At 35.5% G+C, this 21,394-nt stretch overlaps 1 protein-coding gene, 2 long non-coding RNA genes and 1 pseudogene across 3 annotated transcripts; 2 read left to right on the top strand and 2 right to left on the bottom strand.

The window, feature by feature from the left end:
• Window positions 1–184: 184 nt before the first annotated feature.
• On the bottom strand, window positions 185–1,162 carry LOC122581099. Its single transcript, XR_006320970.1, has 3 exons — window positions 806–1,162; window positions 469–542; window positions 185–366 (listed from the first exon to the last, which is right to left on the bottom strand). It is a non-coding gene; the product is annotated as an uncharacterized LOC122581099 (long non-coding RNA).
• Window positions 1,163–8,980: 7,818 nt separating this feature from the next.
• Window positions 8,981–9,960, top strand: LOC122583414 (annotated as a pseudogene).
• Window positions 9,961–11,593: 1,633 nt separating this feature from the next.
• On the bottom strand, window positions 11,594–14,575 carry LOC122583415 (probable disease resistance protein At4g27220). The gene is made up of 2 exons (XM_043755820.1): window positions 14,104–14,575; window positions 11,594–14,015 (listed from the first exon to the last, which is right to left on the bottom strand). Exons 1-2 carry the CDS (start codon window positions 14,573–14,575, stop codon window positions 11,725–11,727), a joined length of 2,763 nt encoding a protein of 920 aa, XP_043611755.1. The 3' UTR covers window positions 11,594–11,724.
• A 3,861-nt stretch (window positions 14,576–18,436) lies between these two features.
• Window positions 18,437–20,946, top strand: LOC122583856. The gene is made up of 3 exons (XR_006321338.1): window positions 18,437–18,651; window positions 19,853–19,928; window positions 20,704–20,946. It is a non-coding gene; the product is annotated as an uncharacterized LOC122583856 (long non-coding RNA).
• The last annotated feature ends 448 nt before the right edge of the window (window positions 20,947–21,394 follow it).

Below are 21,394 nucleotides of genomic sequence, written 5' to 3' on the forward strand. Positions count from 1 at the left end.
CTAAGAAAATGTGACCCTCATGTTTTTTCCAAGATGATTCATATAACAGAGATTTATGAATAACCGTGGTTCGGAAAAGTGAGAAATCCAAAGAAGGAAAGACTCAGGAAGAAATATTATTCAAACTTGATTTTCTGAACAGAATTTCAGAACAAACTTGAAACAGATACAAGAATTTGATAAGGATTTGTTAACACACAAGTACAAAAAAAACAAAGATAACTGAATGTCTGAATGTGAACTTTCACGAACATGTGTAGTGAATAGTATGAATGAAGCGTTTATTGAAATTCCTTAAAGAACATTTATACCCTATTGTTCCAGTCGAAGTTTCTCTGTTTTTCTTGATTTGTAGCGTACAGAAATCTGCAGACAAAAAAAGTAATTAAGATACGAAAAAAAGCAAAGAATAAGAAGAAGAGTGTAAGATCATAAAGTAATTGTAAAACTACAAGGTAAGTGACTAACCCTTTTACCGAAAAATACTTAAAAATCGCGAAAAGGCTATCAAGTTCAGCGGTTGATCAGCTGACACCCGGTTTCTATGTATATATGAATTGTATTAGAACAAAATTTGAAAGTTCTTTAAGTTGCAACAGTATTTATAAAATTCTACACTATGCGCTTTCATCTTTCTGAGTGTTCTTTTTTATATCCTTGATTTCGTTTTCGTTTATTTTATATCTTAGCCTTCTCTTCAAAATGATATGCAGAGTTACGTCAAACTAGTAACTAATCGTTTTGAAGTCATATAGCTAACGTTTATCTATCAGATAATTGAGAATGAAAATAGCAAAAAACATACCTAATATTCGCATCTAGAAAGCATGTGCAGCACGAATGGTACTATTTAGGTCACCGGTCTTCTTTACGCCTTCAACCACTGCAAACTGAAGCTTTGGAGTAATAATTGAACTTTCAGAGAAAGTGATCATTTCTGGACAACTTTTGACAATCACTTGTGTTAGTTCTGTTAGTTCAATGTCACATTTTATTTCAGAAAAGCAATTAAGATTTGGCAGAAATGCCAGATTCAGTTGTTCCAGTTTGATGACAGATAGCGGTTCAATTATTATTCCATCTTTGTTCTCGTCTTCAACTACGTTGACCATCAATTTGCTGTTGGATATATCAAGAATCTGTAGATTTGAAAGACCTTTGAATGTGTACACAGAGCACAAGTTTATCAAGCTTGGAGAGCCGTATACGATTATACTTTTCAGGTTTTGGATTTGTATCCCTTTTGAACCCCACACCTGTTCAAGTGAATCACACTTTTCCACTTCTAACTTTTCAGGTGATTTTTACAGTTAGAATTACATTCATGGCATTTTATTACGAGTAATATTTATCTTGGATTTATTTTTGAATGTGGGCATTCTTGGACTATTCTAGATGGGGTGGCGGTAAAGAGGACAAGTACTTTGCTCGAATGGGCAAAAATGTCATTTCTGTTTATGAGACAGAGACCTTCAGTCTTATTGACAAGAAGTCCATTAAAGTTGAGAATGTCATGGACTTCAGCTGGTCTCCAACTGATCCTATTTTTGCAATTTTTGTTCCTGAACTTGGTGGCGGAAATCAACCTGCAAGAGTAAGTTCAAATGTATTCTTTAACCTGTATAACAAATCATCATTTGCAACATTTGTGTTGAATCAGTGATATAAAGGAACTATAAACTTTTTTAGAAGTTTCATATATTAGTATTCTTTGAATAGTGCGTCAGCTGGTTTCAAACAAAGCATCATTGGTCTCCTGGTGGGCGTTTTACTATTCTGGCTGGATTGAAGGGATTTAATGGACAGCTGGAATTCTAGCTATAATGTGGACGAGCTTGAAACTATGGAAACTGCTGAGCATTTCATGGCAACAGACATAGAATGGGTTTGGGAAGAGATGTTATACGTGGCAAAGTGGGCCGGCAGGGTTGTAAAAACTGGTCCTTTGTTATTCAGGTTATTTTTAGGTGTGGGTCCTGTCGGCCCAACTTGAAACACTTTAATTATAAAACACAATGGGCATCCTTTGTCTCGGTTGACCTTTTTCTTTCTAAAGTTTTATAGCTTTATTTTACATTATCTATAGCGGCGTTGTAGGGGTTAGCGGGAACCAGGCAAAATAGCGGCACCTCTATTATCGTCCCTATTTTACCGATATTTATGTTGGAAAATTTATGTAATAACATAAAATATCCAAGTTAATAGACATGTTAAAAGAAGTTGAAAGAGTAATTAACTAATATGAGTTTGTCTCACATTGGTAGAAGAATAAACATTAAGTGTGTTTATAAGGAGGAGTGTTGTAGGAATTATAATTCTTTATAAGGGGCTACACCCCAAGTGGGCAAAAAGGGTGCGAGGCACCCGACGCGCCCGCCCTTGGGGCCGTGGGCGATGAGGCGTAATGTAGCGTTTTAGTGGCGCACTTAGCACGTTCGCATCGCCGCTTTAGGACCGTCTTTATTTTTGGCTAGCTCGATTATGGCTTCCATGGCTCAGTAGGTGGCTGTATGGCTCAAGAGTTTAGTTGTTATGGCTTAAGTGGGTTGATTTGTTCCTGGTTTAACACCTAGAACAACACTTACTATTGACAATAGTTAACATGTGTCTTCCACTTAAAAAGAAAATCTGATATATACATCAGATTAATAACAACTAACAGTACATACAAACACCTTTTCAATCTGGATCATCAACCAAACTCCTTCTCTTTCACCTCCCTTAGACTTGTTCTTGAAGGTATATTTCCGGGTTGTGGTTAACTCCGGCAGTACAATCTGCTTTAGATGTTGTACCCTGGGAAACTATCGGGTTCACTTGGGTGGCCGGAAATCAGTTTTTAGGGCCCTTGGTTAAACCATATCCTCAGCCCATTTACCTTTTTCTTTTCTTTTCTGTTTTGTTTCTGATTATTTTACTTTCTTGTATTGATTAGTAGTAGTTAATCTTGTTGTAATTCGAGTTTGATTATCAATAAAATGTTAATATTGTGAATGGTGTTCCAACAATCTTAAAACTGATTTTCTTTCTTCACCACTCTGTTAATTCAAATTACAGAAATATGTTTTTCCAAAACTTTGTTGTATACTTTTCTGTAAAGTTATTCATTTAATTAGTCTTTTGTTTCTGCAAGTTTTTTAGTAAAACTTTTCTTGTTCTATTTCAGAAATGGCTACTGAAATGAACTTCTCTACTAATGGAACTACTTCTTCTACCACCACCAACACCGTTGGTGCAAATGTTTCTCAATCTGTAGGACATACCGTCTCTACAAGCATGAGACCTTTAGTAGGTACCCAAGCTTCCCAAACTATGGCCAACCACTGTGAAAAGAGAAACGTTTTCTGGTAACAATTTCAAAATGTGACAACCAAAGATGTTATTCTATTTGACCACTTTGAATCTTGCGAGATTCCTAACTGAAACAACACCTCAAATTTCTGAAGGTTCTACTGATGCTCAATCAGTAAGTCCTGTTGATGCTTGGAAGCATTCTGAATATCTATGCCGAAACTATGTGTTGAATGGCCTTGTTGATTCACTGTATAATGTATTTTGCAAAATAACGACTGCCAAAGAATTATGGGAGTCTTTGCAAAAGAAATACAAGGTTTTTAGAGTTTAAAATGGTTGACTCTAAAACTGTTATAGCACAGGTTGAAGAATTGCAAATCATAATCAGTGAAATCTTATCAGAAGGAATGGTTCTTGGTGATACATTTCAAGGTGCTTCCATGATTAAAAAGTTGCCCCCAAGTTGGTTGGATTTTAAAAAGTACCTTAAGCATAAGCGAAAGCCTATGACCGTTGAAGAGCTTGTTGTTCATCTTCGAATTGAGGAAGAAAATAGAGTTGCTCAAAATGGTGGTCATATTGAAGGTCTTGCTAAGGCCAACTTTGTTGAGCATGGCCAAAGTTCCAAAGGAAAAGGTAATTTAAGGGCAAAGGGAAACGTCCTGATAAGAAAAACAAGGGAAAGAAGATGGATTTGAGTCCAAAGAATGGTGGTGTGAAGAAGAAGGTTAGTTTTTTCAAAGGGAAGTGCTACAATTGCGGTGAATCTGGTCACCGAGCTGATCAATGCAAGAATCCAAGGAAGGAAAGGGCAAATATGGTCGAAGATGACATGCCTCTTGTTGCTATGATTTCTGACCTCACAGCTAAGTTGGAAGAGGTCAATCTTACCACCGATGGAATCAAAGGATGGTGGGTTGATACGGGTGCAACCCGTCATGTGTGTCCGGATAAGACTATGTTCCATAACTTGAAAGAAGTATCCGGTGAAGACAAGTTGTATATGGGAAATGCTGCCACCGCCGATATCAAGGGTGAATGCGATGTGATCCTCAAGTGGACTTCGGGGAGAGAGCTCAAGTTAACCAATGTGTTATATGTTCCTAAATTGCGCAAGAGTCTTGTGTCGAGTTGGTTGCTTAACAAGAATGGGTTTCATTTAGTGTTTGAAAGTGATAAATTTGTGTTAACTAAACGTGGTTTGTATGTTGGTCAAGGTTATGCCCTTAATGGGATGTTTAAACTCAATGTTGTACCAATCAAGAATGTGAATGAAAATGCTTCTACTTCCGCTTATTTGATTGAGTCTTCTAATATTTGGCATAATCGTCTTGGACATGTGAATTTTAATTCAATGCGTCGTTTAATTAAATTAAATTGTATACCATCTTTTAACATTGATTCTATCTCTAAATGTCCAACTTGTGTTGTAGCTAAACAATCCACGAAATCTTTCAAATCCATTGAACGAAACACCGAGCCACTTGATTTAATCCATACCGATGTATGTGATTTTAGATCGATTCCCACTCGAGGTGGTAACAAATATTTCATCACCTTTATTGATGATTATACAAGATATTGCTATGTATACTTGCTAAAGATCAAGAATGAAGCAATAGATAAGTTTATCTTGTACAAAAATGAAGTTGAGAATCAACTCAACAAAAAGATTAAACGATTAAGGAGCGATAGAGGAGGTGAATTTGTTTCTCCTTTTGCTGAAATTTGTGCTCAAAATGGTATTATCCATGAGCAAACAGCTCCTTATACCCCACAACAAAATGGCATTGCTGAAAGAAAGAATCGAACTCTTAAAGAGACGATGAATGCCATGTTAATAAGCTCGGGTTTAGGGCAAGACATGTGGGGAGATGCCGTTTTGTCGGCAAACTATCTTTTGAACAAAATACCTTTAAAGAAAAAGGATGTTACACCTTATGAGTTATGGTTTAATAGAAAACCATCCTATAAATACTTGAAAGTGTGGGGTTGTTTGGCAAAGGTTGTGGTTCCACCACCAAAGGTTCAAAAGATAGGACCAAAAACTGTTGATTGTGTATTCATCGGATATGCTCAGCATGGTAGCGATTGTGAATCCTCAAATCTTGCTGAACATAGTAGTGCATATCGGTTTCTAGTACATGAGTCTAAGAACCCGGAAATACACAAAAACAGTATACTTGAGTCAAGAAATGCATCGTTTTTTGAGGGTGTGTTTCCTCGTTTGGATAGAGGAAAAGCTTCTACATCAACTCCGGTTGATAAGATTGTTCCAGATGATCATCAAGAACAATCAGAGGAAGAAGAAGTAGAACCGCGAAGAAACAAAAGGCAAAAGATTGAAAAATCTTTCGGGCCTGATTTTGTTTCTTATATGGTTATGAGTGAACCTCAAACATATCATGAAGCAGTTACTATACAAGAAGCGCCTCAATGGAAAGAAGCCATCAAGAGTGAAATTGATTCTATTTTGGAGAATCATACTTGGGAACTAGTTCGTCTTCCACCTGGTTGTAAACCACTTGAACATCGTTGGATATTCAAGAAAAAGATGAAAGCTGATGGCTCAATTGATAAGTATAAGGCAAGGCTTGTAGTCAAAGGATATAGACAAAAGAAAGATATTGATTACTTTGACACATATGCGCCTGTAACTCGAGTAACTTCGATCAGATTAGTGCTTACGATTGCAGCATTGAGAAATTTGGAAATACATCAAATGGATGTAAAAACAGCCTTTCTCAATGGAGAGCTTGATGAAGAAATATACATGGAACAACCCGAGGGTTTTTCCGCTCCTGGCCAGGAGGACAAGGTTTGTAAACTTGTCAAGTCTTTGTACGGATTGAAACAAGCTCCAAAGCAATGGCACCAAAAGTTTGATCAAGTCATGCTCGACAATGGTTTCAAGATTAATGAGTGTGACAAATGTGTTTATGTCAAAGACATATCTAAGGGATATGTTATACTTTGTCTATATGTCGATGACATACTCATTGTGGGCAGTGATGATAGTATGATCAAATCTACCAAAGACATGTTGAAAGCGAGATTTGACATGAAGGATTTGGGTTTAGCGGATGTAATTCTTGGAATGAAAATTACTCGAATCCAAGATGGTCTAGTGTTAAGTCAATCTCACTATGTGGATAAGATCCTTGAGAAATTCAGTCCCGAGGACTAGAGAGTCGATCGATCTCCAATAGATACCACGCAACACCTATCAAAGAATAGAGGTGAAGGTGTTGCTCAATTGGAGTACTCAAGGGTAATTGGCAGCCTAATGTATCTCATGACAAGTACTAGGCCCAGACTTAGCCTATGCTGTTAGTAGGCTAAGTAGATATACTAGTAATCCTAGTTCGGAGCATTGGAAAGCTATGACTAGGTTACTAAGATACTTGAGATATACAAAGAATTATGGGTTGTATTTTGGTCGAGATCCAGCTGTATTGGAAGGATATAGTGATGCTAATTGGATATCCGACATAAAAGATTCCAAATCCACAAGTGGATATGTATTTACTCTTGGAGGAGCAGCTATAATTTGGAAATCGTCCAAGCAAACGCTCATTGCTAGATCCACTATGGAATATGAATTTATAGCATTGGATAAAGCTGGAGAAGAAGCAGAATGGCTACGACATTTCTTGGAATATGTTCCAAGATGGCCAAAACCTTTAACGGCTGTTTGTATACATTGTGATTGCCAATCGGCTATTGGTAGAGCTCAAAATACAATGTATAATGGCAAGTCAAGACATATTCATCGTAGGCATAATAGTATACGACAACTGCTAACAAGAGGGGTTATCACTATTGACTATGTAAGGTCAAAGGATAACATTGCGGATCCGCTAACTAAAGGTTTAAGTAGTGAGGCAGTTTATAAGTCGTCGAGAGGAATGGGGCTAAAGCCCATTGAGTAAATTTGTACGAAGGAAAACCTAACTTAGATGTAAATGGAGATCCCATGATCTAGGTTCAATAGAACAACCTAATTGTACGAATATAGGAGGTCACTGTGGGGGAGCACCCCAAAACATCAAAGGGAGTTTGCAGTCACTGTGGGGGGAGAATCCACCGCAATAAAGTGAATTGCAAAATTTCCTAGCCCATTTCTATATCAAATCAGTGATATTATAGAGGTTAAGATTATAGCTTTTAATGATTGTGAGCAATCACCTATGTTAGACAGAAGTGTGGTCGCTTCGAATGGATAGTGTTCCATTACCATAACGGACACAAAAGTAAGGGGTTAACCAGACTAGGGAAAGTATTGTGTGATGTGCAATAACGTCTACGTAAAAAGGAGTTAGTTTAAAGACATCAAGTTCTACTAACTGCGGAGATTAAGTGCACTCACAAAGGAAAGTTCAAAAGGTAAAACTTACTTCTCCTGCAATACTTGACTGTCGGAATTTATCTTTAATAACCATATCTATTAATGTGGGGGATTGTTGGAAAATTTATGTAATAACATAAAATATCCAAGTTAATAGATATGTTAAAAGAAGTTGAAAGAGTAATTAACTAATATGAGTTTGTCCCACATTGGTAGAAGAATAAACATTAAGTGTGTTTATAAGGAGGAGTATTGGAGGAATTATAATTCCTTATAAGGGCTACACCCCAAGTGGGCAAGGAGGGTGCGAAGCACCCGACCCGCCCGCGCCCGCACCCGGGACTGGAACCGGGGTGGGGGTTATGGGCGATGAGGCGTAATGTGGCGATGAGCCGTCTTTATTTTTGGCTAGCTCGATTATGGCTTCCATGGCTCAGTAGGTGGCTGTATGGCTCAAGAGTTTAGTTGTTATGGCTTAAGTGGGTTGATTTGTTCCTGGTTTAACACCTGGAACAACACTTGCTATAGTTCACCAAGTAACACATGTAATTAAGGTGTTATTAAGCTTCAATAGTTAACATGTGTCTTCCACTTAAAAAGAAAATCTGATATATACATCAGATTAATAACAACAACAACTAACAGTACATACAAACACCTTTCCAATCTGGATCATCAACCAAACTCCTTCTCTTTCACCTCCCTTAGACTTGTTCTTGAAGGTATAATCTGCTTTGACTGTTGTACCCTGGGAAACTGTCGGGTTCACTTGGGTGGCCCGAAATCAGTTTTAAGGGCCCTTGGTTAAACCATATCCTCAGCCCATTTACCTTCTTCTTTTCTGTTTTGTTTCTGTTTATTTTACTTTCTTGTATTGATTAGTAGTAGTTAATCTTGTTGTAATTCGAATTTGATTATCAATAAAATGTTAATATGTGAATGGTGTTCCAACAATCTATTGGTGTTATAGCAGCCCAAATAGCGGTTGTATAGCTTGATTTGGCCCAAACTCAAATACAACATAATTAACACTTTTCTTTTTTGCTAGTATTAACACTATTGTTTCACATATTGACACTTTTAAGCTTGACTTTTGATATTTTATTAAGTATATGTATTAGTTAGCGTGTATACATATATATATATATATATATATAGTATAAAACTATTATCTCACCGCTATCTCACCGTGATATATGATTCTGGACTGTGTGAAGATAAAACATTACCCCAATCAGCCATGCATAGTTAAGAGTAATGTCTGGTTTCATGTCTTGTGTTAAGACATGTCTGTGGCCTTAGTAGATTAATTTTCTTTTGCCGTTTCTGTAAATAGATATGTTGCAAATGGAAAATGGATTCCAGATATGGTCATTCAATGGCAAGCAACTCTATCGAATTTCGAAGGATCATTTCTTACAGGTACTCTGGCAAGTTTTACATTAATTAGTTAGCTCTGTAAGTTCATATCAGTTCATAAGCTGTCACAACTTCATGATTAGTGCTTTCTTGGCTTAAGAACAGAGTCCCTGAGCTCTAGTTAGATGGGAGATATGTGTATCTATTTTCCGTAATTGTTTTTTCGGTTGCGTTCTTTTATTTAAAATTGGTTCACATAGTAGATACAGTGGAAACTATGTATATAAGCATCTATCTTTTACTCATTTACAGATTATAGATTTAAATATCTAGATACATGGAAAAATACAGAATTTTGACTCTAGGAAATAGTTTAAGGTAGTATAAGGGGTCTGTGGTGAGTCATCATTAGTACAGTGTTAAATTATGTGTCAAATATGGTATACTTGCTATAGATATTTAGTTTTATTGTATAAAATTAGCGACCACTGGTTGATTATTGCAGTTCTTGGGGAGGTCGAGACCACCATCTTTTTTGAGCCCCGAGAAAGAGGAAGAAATTGCAAAGAACCTGAAGAAGTACAACAAAAAGTATGATGTCCAGGATCAAGATATCTCGGTATTGTTGAGTAAGCAGGATCGAGAAAAGAGGAAGTAGCTGAAGGACGAATGGGAGAGGTGGGTCAACGAAGAAGAGAAGATGGAGAGACAAATGTTGAGAGATGGTGAAGCCAGTGATGTGGAAGAAGAATACGAGGCTAAAGAAGTGGAAGTTGAAGAATTGTTTGACGTATCTGATGAAATCATCCCAGATGCTGCCTAAATCAGAAAGTTTTGTAGGTTCTTTTTGCCAAATGTGTTTCATTTCCAGCTTCATACCAATAATTTTATTTTTGATATCTGACTTAGCTCCTGCTATTGGTTTTGTTTAATGACAAATGCACAAACATGTTGACAATTGGTCCTAGCTCTCCAATTTGAGGTTATGGTTATACTTGATGAATAACTGATTGTCTGCTAGCTGATGGGAGAAAGTCAAAGTAACGGTAGCTACCCGGAAATGGAGGTTTATTACATTGATATTGTCTGCCATTAATGCTTGACATAAAACTTCTTGGTATGATATGATTATGGTAGAGGGGGTGAACAGATCTTACCGATATATTACATTCTTTTGAAAACTTGTTATTGAAACTTTGAATCTTGTTTGGACAAAGCTTAAGGTAAGAATGATTTTTCATGAGGACACGTCTATATTTGCAGCACTATAATCTCCTAGACAGTTGGAGAGTTCTCAATGCAATCTTGATTCTTTTATAACTCCAATATGGGAATTCCCAAATCTTTTTGACATTTCACAAATCATCACAACTCTAATCGCTAGAGTTGAGAAACACCTAAAAAAACCTATCCACTAAGATGATCTAGCACAAATCACACTCCCTCGAGTATGATATAACAACTTTTAGCAAATAGAGTACTATACATTTTTACTCACTACAATTCACAAATGATTAATTATGAATCTACAATTGGTCACTTTGAATATCAAAATGTTTTAAGTTGCATGAGGTGAGAAATAATAGTAAACAAGTGTTGATTTGATAGCAAAACATTTTTGAGAGCCGTTCATACGGACGGACACAAAACCTTAATGCATAGAGAAACTTAGGCCAATTTTTAGTGACAAGTTCAACGTGATCAAAGTCAAAAACTAAAAATGTACTTCATGATAAAATAACGTCTTAAGTATACCCTGTAAGTTTAGATCTTGAAAACATTGATCAAATTTTTCGAAAAAACAATCATGATGGTGGAAAACAGTGGACCACAGACGTTGTGCACGGGCGATCCGTGCAGGACGTCCGTGCTCCAAGCAATGCAACCCAACTTTGCCCCAAACTTGATCGTTTTTGCAGTTTTTGTGCGGAATCAACATATGCATGTATGATCATTATTATTTCATTTTATAATCGTCTCGCGTATTGTTTGTCATCATCAAAACGAGAGAGATGTCATATTAAACCAAAAATCATAAAATTCTGCATTTTGAGAAACAAACCATCTAATTAATAATGAACCAACATACTAATTTTGATGTCTCCGTATTAAAGTAGAAGTAACTTCTATGTAGCTATACAACTACAAGTGTTCCGAGTAGTATACCTTGCATTTTTTACCGAGTTGACATTACTTGATCGAAAGCAATAAGCCAATAATTTCATGTCATCTGATTTTAAAAAAATTGATAAGCTTAAATTTTTTATACATCTAGCAGGCTGTCAAACAAACCACAATCAAATTCGAATTTGATATATTGGTTCCTTTGTTGTTTCATGACATATTTTCGCATATTTGCCATGAAACAACAAAATAATTTTCATTTGGGCGTTTTAGCGAACATCTTGTGTTCAAACTTAGACCCTCAATCCTCAAAAATACTCAAATTGTTTTTTCGCTTATTTTCCATAAATCCAAATTCAATAATGTAAAACGATAGAGCTATCAAATAAAATATTCCTGAGTACATCAGACAATTACATTTGTCTTGAAAACATGTTCATTTATTCATCATAATCATCAGCTAATTAAATAAAGTTTTAAACATGTTAACAGAATTCAGAGATGTGAGAAATGTAAAAAATTCTACACTTAGTTAAATAGAAAGTTAATTATTTGTACGAAATATTCTTTGCTTTTTAAGAATCTAAGTTTAAAATTAACTACCTGGTTGGCTGGTTGTACAATCTCAATGATTTTTTCACGGTTTCATTTATGGCAAAAGATCCATTGACTGCTATGGGCATACCTGAATGTCCTACCAATGTTTTGAGGTTGGGTGTTTCGTGGATTCCAGGGCCCCATATGTCCATGCTCCCACAACCACGTATTTCAACATCCACCAAAGATGGATATCTGATACTACAATTCCCAACTGAGTTAAAGAATCCTTTCAGTTTCCTTAAGAACAAAAGCAATATTTGGGCGAGGGAAGGGAACACTATAACATTTCCAGATGCATCATCTCGACGACCTTCACTACCCCAAATCACTTCCTCTAGACTGTCGCAACCTTCAATTTTCAATTTCTTGAGATTGACAAGGCCTTGTGCTACAGTTATAGTGAATATCCTTTCTAACTTATCACAACTATAGATATAAAGCTTGACTAGGTTACTTAGACTTATATATTCATCTGGGCATTTCCATATCACCTCCAATTTACTTAGGGACCCCAATTCAAGATGTTGTAGTTTCTTGAAACACTTTTCTTTTGTTTTCCCTTCATCCCCATCACACAGTGTACCATCATCAACTAAGCATGACACATGAGGACAATCATACAACTCAATATGCTCCACTTTATACAGGGTCGGCATGATGTTATTTAGCGCAATCATAACATGTTCACTTGAAATAATTAAATAACGATCTAGCCTCCTAAGCTCATTTACTTGATAGAAATCTCCCCTGAGTTCATACTCTAGATAGAAATCTCCGATTTGAATAACAAATCTTTTTAGATTTTCTAAATTAAAACCTTTGGGAATAAGATCAAAACATTTCACTGTTAAATCTAAGTATATGATATTCGACAACTTCATTACCTCAGCAAGACAACCATTAACTCCTTCCCTCATCTTGCTAAGGTCAATGTACAACTCTTCCAAACTTTGGAGCTTTAAAATCACGCCCGATGTTACACGAGTCATATATCTACACCTAATAACTTCAAGCCGCCTTAAGTTCACCAACTCACCAATCTCTTTAGGAATTTCTTTGATTCCAGTTCTATTAAGAATTAGAATCTCAAGGTCTTTCATCTCCCCAAGAATAGAAATCTCATGGAAAAGGTAGTTTTCTTCAAGATTAAGGACACGAAGTTTTGTGAGTAGCTTCAATGATTGTGGAAGCTGCGCAAATTGACAACACCTCATATCTAATACTTTGACTTCTCTCATGCCCTCAATGAACTTATCAGAAATAATTGACAATTCCGAATTGTTATTTACAAGGAAAATGTCAAGGCTTGATAAATGAATCTCACAGTCAGGAAGCTCGGAGATACTATTGTTCATGAGTGAGATACCCGTGTAGCTTTTTAGGTTGTTGTCTTTTGGTAGCCATTTTGTCAAACGTTTCCCAGCCTTTACCAGATATTTGTTTTTACCTTTAGATGCAATTAACATTGCCACGTCATGAATAACGTCATGCATTTTGGTGAAGCCTTCATCATCCTCCACCTTCAACAACAAGCAAGAGGATGTGAGAAGATTAACTGCATTTCGAACCCTATCTCTTGCATCCTCCATGCTATCAAGGTCATCAAACTTATACAAACCCACCATATAATATACCAAGTCTTCCAACGAAATAGTATAGTCGCTAGGGAACATAGCACATAGCAAGAAGCACGACTTGGCTTCTTCACTTTTAAGATATTCATAACTTAGTTGCAAACGAGTAAATGCTTTAGCTATATCCAGATCCAATTCCGATGATACGGGTTTCTTGAGTCGAGAAAGAGTCGCTTTCCATGTATTAATGGTTTCATCTTTCAAAGCATTCCCTACAGCTTGAATAAAGAGTGGCAATCCACCACATTGTGCAGCAACATCGTATGCAACTTGTTTCAAATTGGTGTCGGTTTCCACTTTTTCACCGACCACGCGTTTGAAAAGAATCCATGCTTCTTTTGCTGGCAAAGAGTCGACATAGATTTTACTATCAACCTTCATTTTCTGGCACACTTTTTCACTTCTAGTCGTCAGCAAAATCTTAAGGTTTCTCGAAAGTGGCATGCATAATTCTTCCCAGGAGAGTGTCTCCCAAACGTCATCTAATATGATTAGAAGTTTATGCTTTTTCTTTATTCTCTTTCTTGCATCTTCACTTTCTTTTTTAATCTTCTCAATATCTACACTTTGCGAGACGGTTATGAATGCAACATCATGAAACAAATGCTTTACTCTTGGAACAACTTCCTTGGCTAGTGTAGTTTTCCCAACACCACCTAATCCATAAATTCCAATTTTTTTGTATTTTTTCATCTTCTATGGCTGCAATGATATCTTTCAAAGCTGAATTATGGGTCTGAATACCATCAAGGTCTTTGTTTTCATAAGAATCAAGTGGTCCTGGTGGAGGATTATAAAGAGATACCCCACTTTCATAAGACTTGCCGCTTACTTGGTGTTGTGAAAGAGAATAAGCCATCTTCGTTGCCATCTTACCGTAATGATAAAGGGTCCCCCAGTTGGCACATATTCTTATTCTGAAGCATGTCTTGTGGGCGTTTGCTTCATGTTGAAGAAACACTTCGGCCTTGGATATTTCGTTTGCCGCCTTCTTTGACCACTCTTCCACACCTTGTACGAGATTATCTCCTTTAAAATTAGCGTTATTTATTTGTTGTTGAAACTTCTCCCTCATAAGTTTTAGGTTTTCAACTTCACTCTGCAACGTTTTAACATTTTCTTTGCAATTCCACATGTAACTAAACTCCTTGATAGCCACACCAAACAATAAGTCCACAACTTTTCCAACCAGAGGACTAACCATCGACTCGCCCATTCTTAATTTTCTGATGATATGTAGATATATAAACAAGAGAGAGTTGTGCCAAAGACAACAATGAAAAGTGAATGCTGAAAAAAGGAAAACATGATGGTGATACAGATTTGATCAAACAAAAGTAAATATTAATAAGAGTTTTTTATTTCTTAACGGGAAATGATATTCGTACCACATGCTTTAATAAATCTACCACACATTACAACTTTCAAAATACACTGTACAGTTACTAAAGCACATGTGTGGTAAATTTATCAAAACATGAGGTACGAATATCACTTCCTTTTCTTTTGTGTTGGTATATGCATTGCCACTACTGTTAGAACAAAAATATAGTGTTGCTTGTTAAAAACATAATGTTGGTATGTGATTTTGTTACAAAGATGGTTTACCATAAAATTTGAGTTGAAAATTAAGTGTGCAGGTCTGGCTTAATAGCGATCTTGACCATATGTATCGTGTACCAACACTCGATTGAGAAAATATCGCCTCCACAATCTTTTTCAGTAATTTTAACACTTGTTGGTTGTTTGATATTAGGATTAAAAATGTCTTATAAATGTTTATTTATGTAGATTAAAGATTGAAATTTTATAAAATGTTTTAACTAAAAAAATATATACAATTAAATTTTAATAGGCGTTACAGATATTACTACAAGTTATCTAATAAATTAACTAAGGCCATGTTTTTTTTTACATAATATACTTAATAATTAAGAACTTAATGTATTCGGTCAAATTTTATGTTTCTTTTTTAACATAATAAACAAAATAAGAGTCAATTACTTATTATTTTACTTAACACATACTAATATTACATTCAACCACTTAATATATTTAGCACTTAATGACTAAAATAACACACATGACATCATAAAAAAACTTTCTTTCGAATTTAAGCCAAATTGGAGACTATGAGGAGGCAACCCTAGTCTTTACCCATAGGTCTTGTGTTCGACTCTCCGAAATGATATATTTTTGTAGTTTTTTCCCTGAATTCCATGCGATCACATCATGCCCAATCTGCTCGGTATCTAATAGGCTATGAGGATCGAATGTTCAAAAACAATACATAAGAATTCTTGTATTATTTTAAGAAAAAAGTAACCCCCATTGCCGTCTCCTACGAGTTTTGGGTCCTAATACCGCCTTCGACGATGTATTGGAGATGTTGAGATTTAGACGGCCATACCTCTACTCCAAAGGTAGAGAAGCTGTTTCCAAGTTTTACCAAAGTTAGAATAAGACCTTCAACCTTGTTGGGCATGATGATCGAATCTTTGACCTTTGTATCTAGAGAAAAGAGCTTCAACTACTTAATTTGTAAGGATATATTAACTTAAAAAGATTAAAACCATAAAGCATGTGACACTTTTTACTATTTCTTAGAAATTGAGAAGATATATAAATATGATGGATGTTATAAGCTTTCTTAAAAACAATGTGCTACATTAAGGCTATCATATTTTTACTGTATTGGATGATGAATTTATCTCGTATTGCTAACCTAAATTTCTAAATGAAATGCAAACGTTTATAATAATATGGAGGAAAGGTAGGGTTAAAAAAGTTACTCAAAATTACTCAAAGTGTAATAACATATATATAATTTTAAATATATATTATTAGAAATTATAATATATATATTTTTTAAAATTAGACGGGTATCCGCACAATGCAACAGTCATGATGGTGATGGTTGAAGGTGGTGGTGACGGGGAAAAGTAATTGATATAAATGGAGGTAGTTTGTTATTTTAAGGAATAGACGATGTATCTTGTAAACAACTTTATTAAGGGTATAATAGATATATTAACTTTAGATATTTAAATTAGTGAAATAGGAGAAAGATACTTTAGGTATTTTGAATGCTGAAATTTGAAAAAGAGGAGAGGTGGTTTATTTTATATAAATATATATATATATATATATAATGGTTCTCAAAAATAAGGAAACTCTCTCTGGAAACTCTTTCTCTCTCTCTTTCTATATATATATATATATATATATATATAGGATTTAGGTAAAATAAAACAAGTATTAAAGTATCTATATAATGATAATTCATATAAATATAAGTTGCACATATAAAGATAACACATGTGTAAGTTATATAAGTTATACATATGAAGATAAGTATCTATATAAATATAATTCGTTTACACATGTGTAAGTTAAGCGAAAATTGTAATTCCAAGCAGGCTCCGCCCTTAAGGGAATTCATAAATGATAGCTGGTGGAGGTGATAGGTCATAGGGACGATAGGTTCTACGGTGATGGGTTATAGGGGGTGATAAGTCATAGGTGGTGATCGGTGATGGGTGAATTTAAAATACTTAATGTAATATCATATGGAAACAAGTGTTCCTCAAGCTGCATTAACAATGTTCACAACATTCAATTCAAGTTGAAAAGAAATATTAAAGATAGAAGATTAAGCTGGGTGTGGAAGTCAACTTAGGATTATCAGCAAGCAAAAAACACTTAGAGAGATTGAGGTCTGACAAATGTTTGAGTGTGTCTGGCGCAACCAAGTGAAGATGAACCTGGATTGAAGATAAAAATAGAATGAGTGACTATGCAAAATTTATAGTATTCGAAGTTGATGGTTTTGTTTCACATGTGCGCGTCCATTCTCTTATTAGCTAAGTGAAGACTCGTGACAGTAAGATGGAGGACCATTTGTATCATAATATCACGATCAAATATTCCATCCAACAAGCCAATAAAAGATCAATACGTGGATAAACTGGACACCAATGGTAGCAGAGCCATTGCTTATAAAAGTTTCATTCATTGGCAGCATATGTTTGACATTTCCTGAGACACAATCTTCAAACAAAGTTTTATTGCTCATATACACAACTTATTCTGTAAAACATCAGCTTAGGCTTATTCTTTGGAGTAGAAACTTATTGGTTGTAATTTGTCATTGAACTGGGTTGTTTAGATATGTTCATGATGTCTTGTTCCACGATAACCCTGTAATTCATTGTATAGATTCATTCTTAACAAAAAGTTACATTAAAAATTACAATCTTGGTGTTCCCAATTTGAATTGGTATCCCCTCAAGAATTTGAACTGGTGGGTTCCCAATTTGAATTGGTAGTCGGCATCGAACTCGAAATTGCGCCAAAGCAAGCAAATACCACCGGAGAACCCCAAAGCTTCGGCTCTGATCCAAATGGTAAATCCTATTCTTTTGAGTACAGTGTTCCGCGTGTAGCAGGAAAAGAGGCTGTACGTGAAAGGGCTTACGATACCGATAAGAGTAAGACAAGAGCGACTTCTTTTTCAGTCACTGGTCTAGTTCCAGCAGGGGTAGGACAGGAGTACCAGTAAGTAAAAGGACTTCTTTGGGAACTCCATTGACATGCTTACACTACCGGGAGTTTCTTGCGCTTGAAGGGGTAAAGGGAAATTAATTTTATCTACTTACTTTATTGTTTTATTAGATTCCTACCCTTTACATTACTTTTATATCACTTAATCTTTGAAACTATTCTTTAAAGTTTATAAAGATCGAATTAAGTTGTATTCATCATCCATCCCTTTACAACTATGTAACATCCGTGATTTTGACTCATTTGACTTTCCATTGACTTGTGTGTAATTTGAATAACGACTTTAAATAAAAATGATAATATTGAGTGCATTTCATTGAATTATGATGAGAATTATGTTCGACGGGTCGATAATTTGACTTATTTTTTTGAAACGATACGAGACGACTTATGAATTAACTAGCAAGTGATGATGGATCAACCAATGGGTGCAAACCAACCCATGAACCAACCATGCCCTCAACCCATACCCAACCAACTCCTTCCACCTTGCATCCATCCATTTACTCTCATCTTTCTCTCTTTCTCTTGAATGCTTGCAAGAACACACATACACTCTCTCTCTCTCTCATTAAATTCATCATCAATTTGGGTTGTTCAAGATAAATTAATACAAGATTTAGCTTCATCATCTCCTCATCTCTATCATATCTCAAATTTGGATTTTCTAGTGCAAGGAAATCTTCTAAACGGGTCATTCTCGGGTTTGGAACTTTGGTAGAGACTTTGGTAAGTTAACTAGCCTTAAATTCATCAATCATTACTTAATAACATGTTTATAATCAATAACAAACACTTTTGGGGTCAAAATTTGGGTAATTAGGGTTTCTATTTGACTAATTAAGTCAAAAACCTAGTTTAAATGCAAAATTGATGTTAAGATCGATTCTTGGTGTGGGTTTGATGAGAATAAGTTAGATTATATTAAAATGGGTGTACAAAGTCGTCTGGGTTGGGTCAAATCCTAACGGGTCGAGTTTTAGGGTTGTGGTTATGAAAGTAAGGTTTTGAATTAAAATGGACCAAAAACTGATTCCTTGATGATAATTCGGACATTCTGAGGTGGAAATTTGAGTTGTGGTGAGTGAATTCATGTTTGTAATAACCTTTTTCTGCTTCAAACTCGTCCCACAACCCCCTGGGTCGTTTAGGGCCTATAAGATATAAGAAAATGGGGTTCTTGGGTCCCACCGTCTGGGATGGTCTCTTCACCGTCTGGGGCGGTCTGTAATGGCCCTCAGCGTCCCCTATCACCGTCCAAGACGCTGCCCTCCAACTCTCAAATAGATCGAACGGTGCCTAGACGCCACTCTCTTCTGTTTTACGCTAGCTGGCTTGCACACCAAAATCCCGATTTCCAGCCAACCGTCCTGCACGCCCTGCCAAATCTTTTCCCACCGTCTGGGACGCTGCCTTGTATTATGCAGTTTTCTGGATTTTCCTTTTTGGGCTCCTCTTTTACTTGGGTCGGGTTAGGCCTAGATATAAATCCATTATGGGCTTCTAACTTGATGTACACGGGTCTGGGCTATCTTTCAAAGTAAACTCGTCTTAACTTATAATATACTCAGCCCATTACTAGGATTGAACGTGTAACGATTGTCGGAAGATTCCAAACATCTCACCCCGATTCTTGTGGTATAAACGTTATCCGCTGTCACCAAGGTTACCAAAAATCTAGATAAAACCTAAATTATATATGTAAATATATATAGATGTGTACAACAATAGTTCTTGAATATGAAACGACTTTTGATCGACTTAAAATTGTATAAACCATCTCTCCGCTTTTCTTTAATGACTTAATCGAGTCCCGATAGCCTTTCAAACAACTTGAATCTCATTTGAGACATAATTTTGGGCTTCACACAACTAAAGACGTATAATATATGTAAAATATATATTAGTAAAATGTGTATTAAAATGATAGGTGGTGGACGTGGAGTGAACATTGAACGACTCTAGCTCGACTATCAATAGATATTAACTTCTAATTGCCGATCAAGGTGAGTTCCGTAGCTCCCTACTCATTCGGGCTGAAAAGTGTACACTTATGTGTATGATTGTTTGATTACTTGATTATTGATTGTGATATTGAATGTTTGACTTGAGCTTGGTTTACGCATATGGATGTGATTGGATGATTATTTATGATAGTTGTACATACATATAGGTCGGTTATGCCTTCAAAGGGTTTGAGATGTGGTGGGAAGGCTGCGGGTGACCTTATATATAAGTATCAAGAACTCGTTGAAAGTAGAATTATATCCTCCTAAGTGTATGTACGTATCGTTTGGGTTGGTTTTGATGATTATGGACTCGTGATTTGAGACACACACGCATATATAATGATATGATTGTTGATGAGACGAATGAGTACATCCGAGTGTATATACGTATGCACTTGTGTTGATTTGATAAACATACATGACTCCAGGTAATAGACGTATATACGCCAATGATTTTGATGTGCAACATTGTTCATTGTGATGACATGTGAGTATCGTTGCATTGATGACTTGATGGTCACACATATGATACGCATTATGACATTGACTTGCATACGACACATATCTTGATTTTGACATCACTTGTGTTATTCATTACACGTTCTTACTTTTATCATGTAATCTTATTGTATTGATGGTGTGACAAGCAAAGGCTATTGTAAGTGTTGATTTGCCTTTACTTATACATCTTGTAATTATTGGCAATGGTTCCTCGTGAACCATCACTACAAACTCACCAACCTCGTGTTAACTTGTTTAGTATACTTTTCAGGTAATCAAGTGAACCAAGGACGTGATGCATGATTTCTACTTGCCTTTAACTCAGGCTTGGACGTATGTGGATCAAGGATTCATTTGTCCATTTTACATTATGCTTAGAATCGATAGCCATCATTAGACTATTATTTTGTAAACTCTGATGGTCATTTGCTCCTTATGTATTTTGCATGAATACTTGACATACTTGGTTGGATTCACCGAATTCACTTATTTTCATTTAATTGTCTACATTAATTCCACCATGTGCTATGTAATTTATGTAATATTTCGAGTCCTAAATAGGGGTGTTACAAATATTTGGTCTTTATTATACTTTGGTATTTTGAATAAATTTGGACATACACACTACCTATAAAAAAAAATACAATTCTATAAAATACAAAACAAATAGATTTAAAAACAATATATTTTGTCGTTAAAAAAACAATACATTTAATATAACCATATAGATATTATCTTCTTTATATATATATATATATATAGAGAAAGAGAGAGAGAGTTGACTATTGTAAAACAGCTATTAAAGTAAACAAATAAGATAAGAGACCTTTAGATAATGATTAAATTGATGCACAAAAATCCACGAATAAATTTATGCACGATGATTTTCATGATGTACGGTAATTTTTAGTGAAGAAAAACATATTATTTTATCTGTTTTATTTTAATAATTGTTTTATTTT

This window comes from Erigeron canadensis, chromosome 9 (assembly GCF_010389155.1).
Source record: "Erigeron canadensis isolate Cc75 chromosome 9, C_canadensis_v1, whole genome shotgun sequence".
Lineage (NCBI taxonomy): Eukaryota > Viridiplantae > Streptophyta > Magnoliopsida > Asterales > Asteraceae > Erigeron > Erigeron canadensis.

What these genes read in the sequence shown, in the direction of transcription:
- LOC122583415 (XM_043755820.1), bottom strand. Translation starts at nt 14,575, where the DNA reads ATGGGCGAGTCGATGGTTAGTCCTCTGGTTGGAAAAGTTGTGGACTTA. An exon ending in TGAAAACAAAGACCTTGATG is followed by an intron (nt 14,016 to 14,103) that starts GTATTCAGACCC and finishes TTTATGGATTAG; the next exon opens with GTGGTGTTGGGAAAACTACA.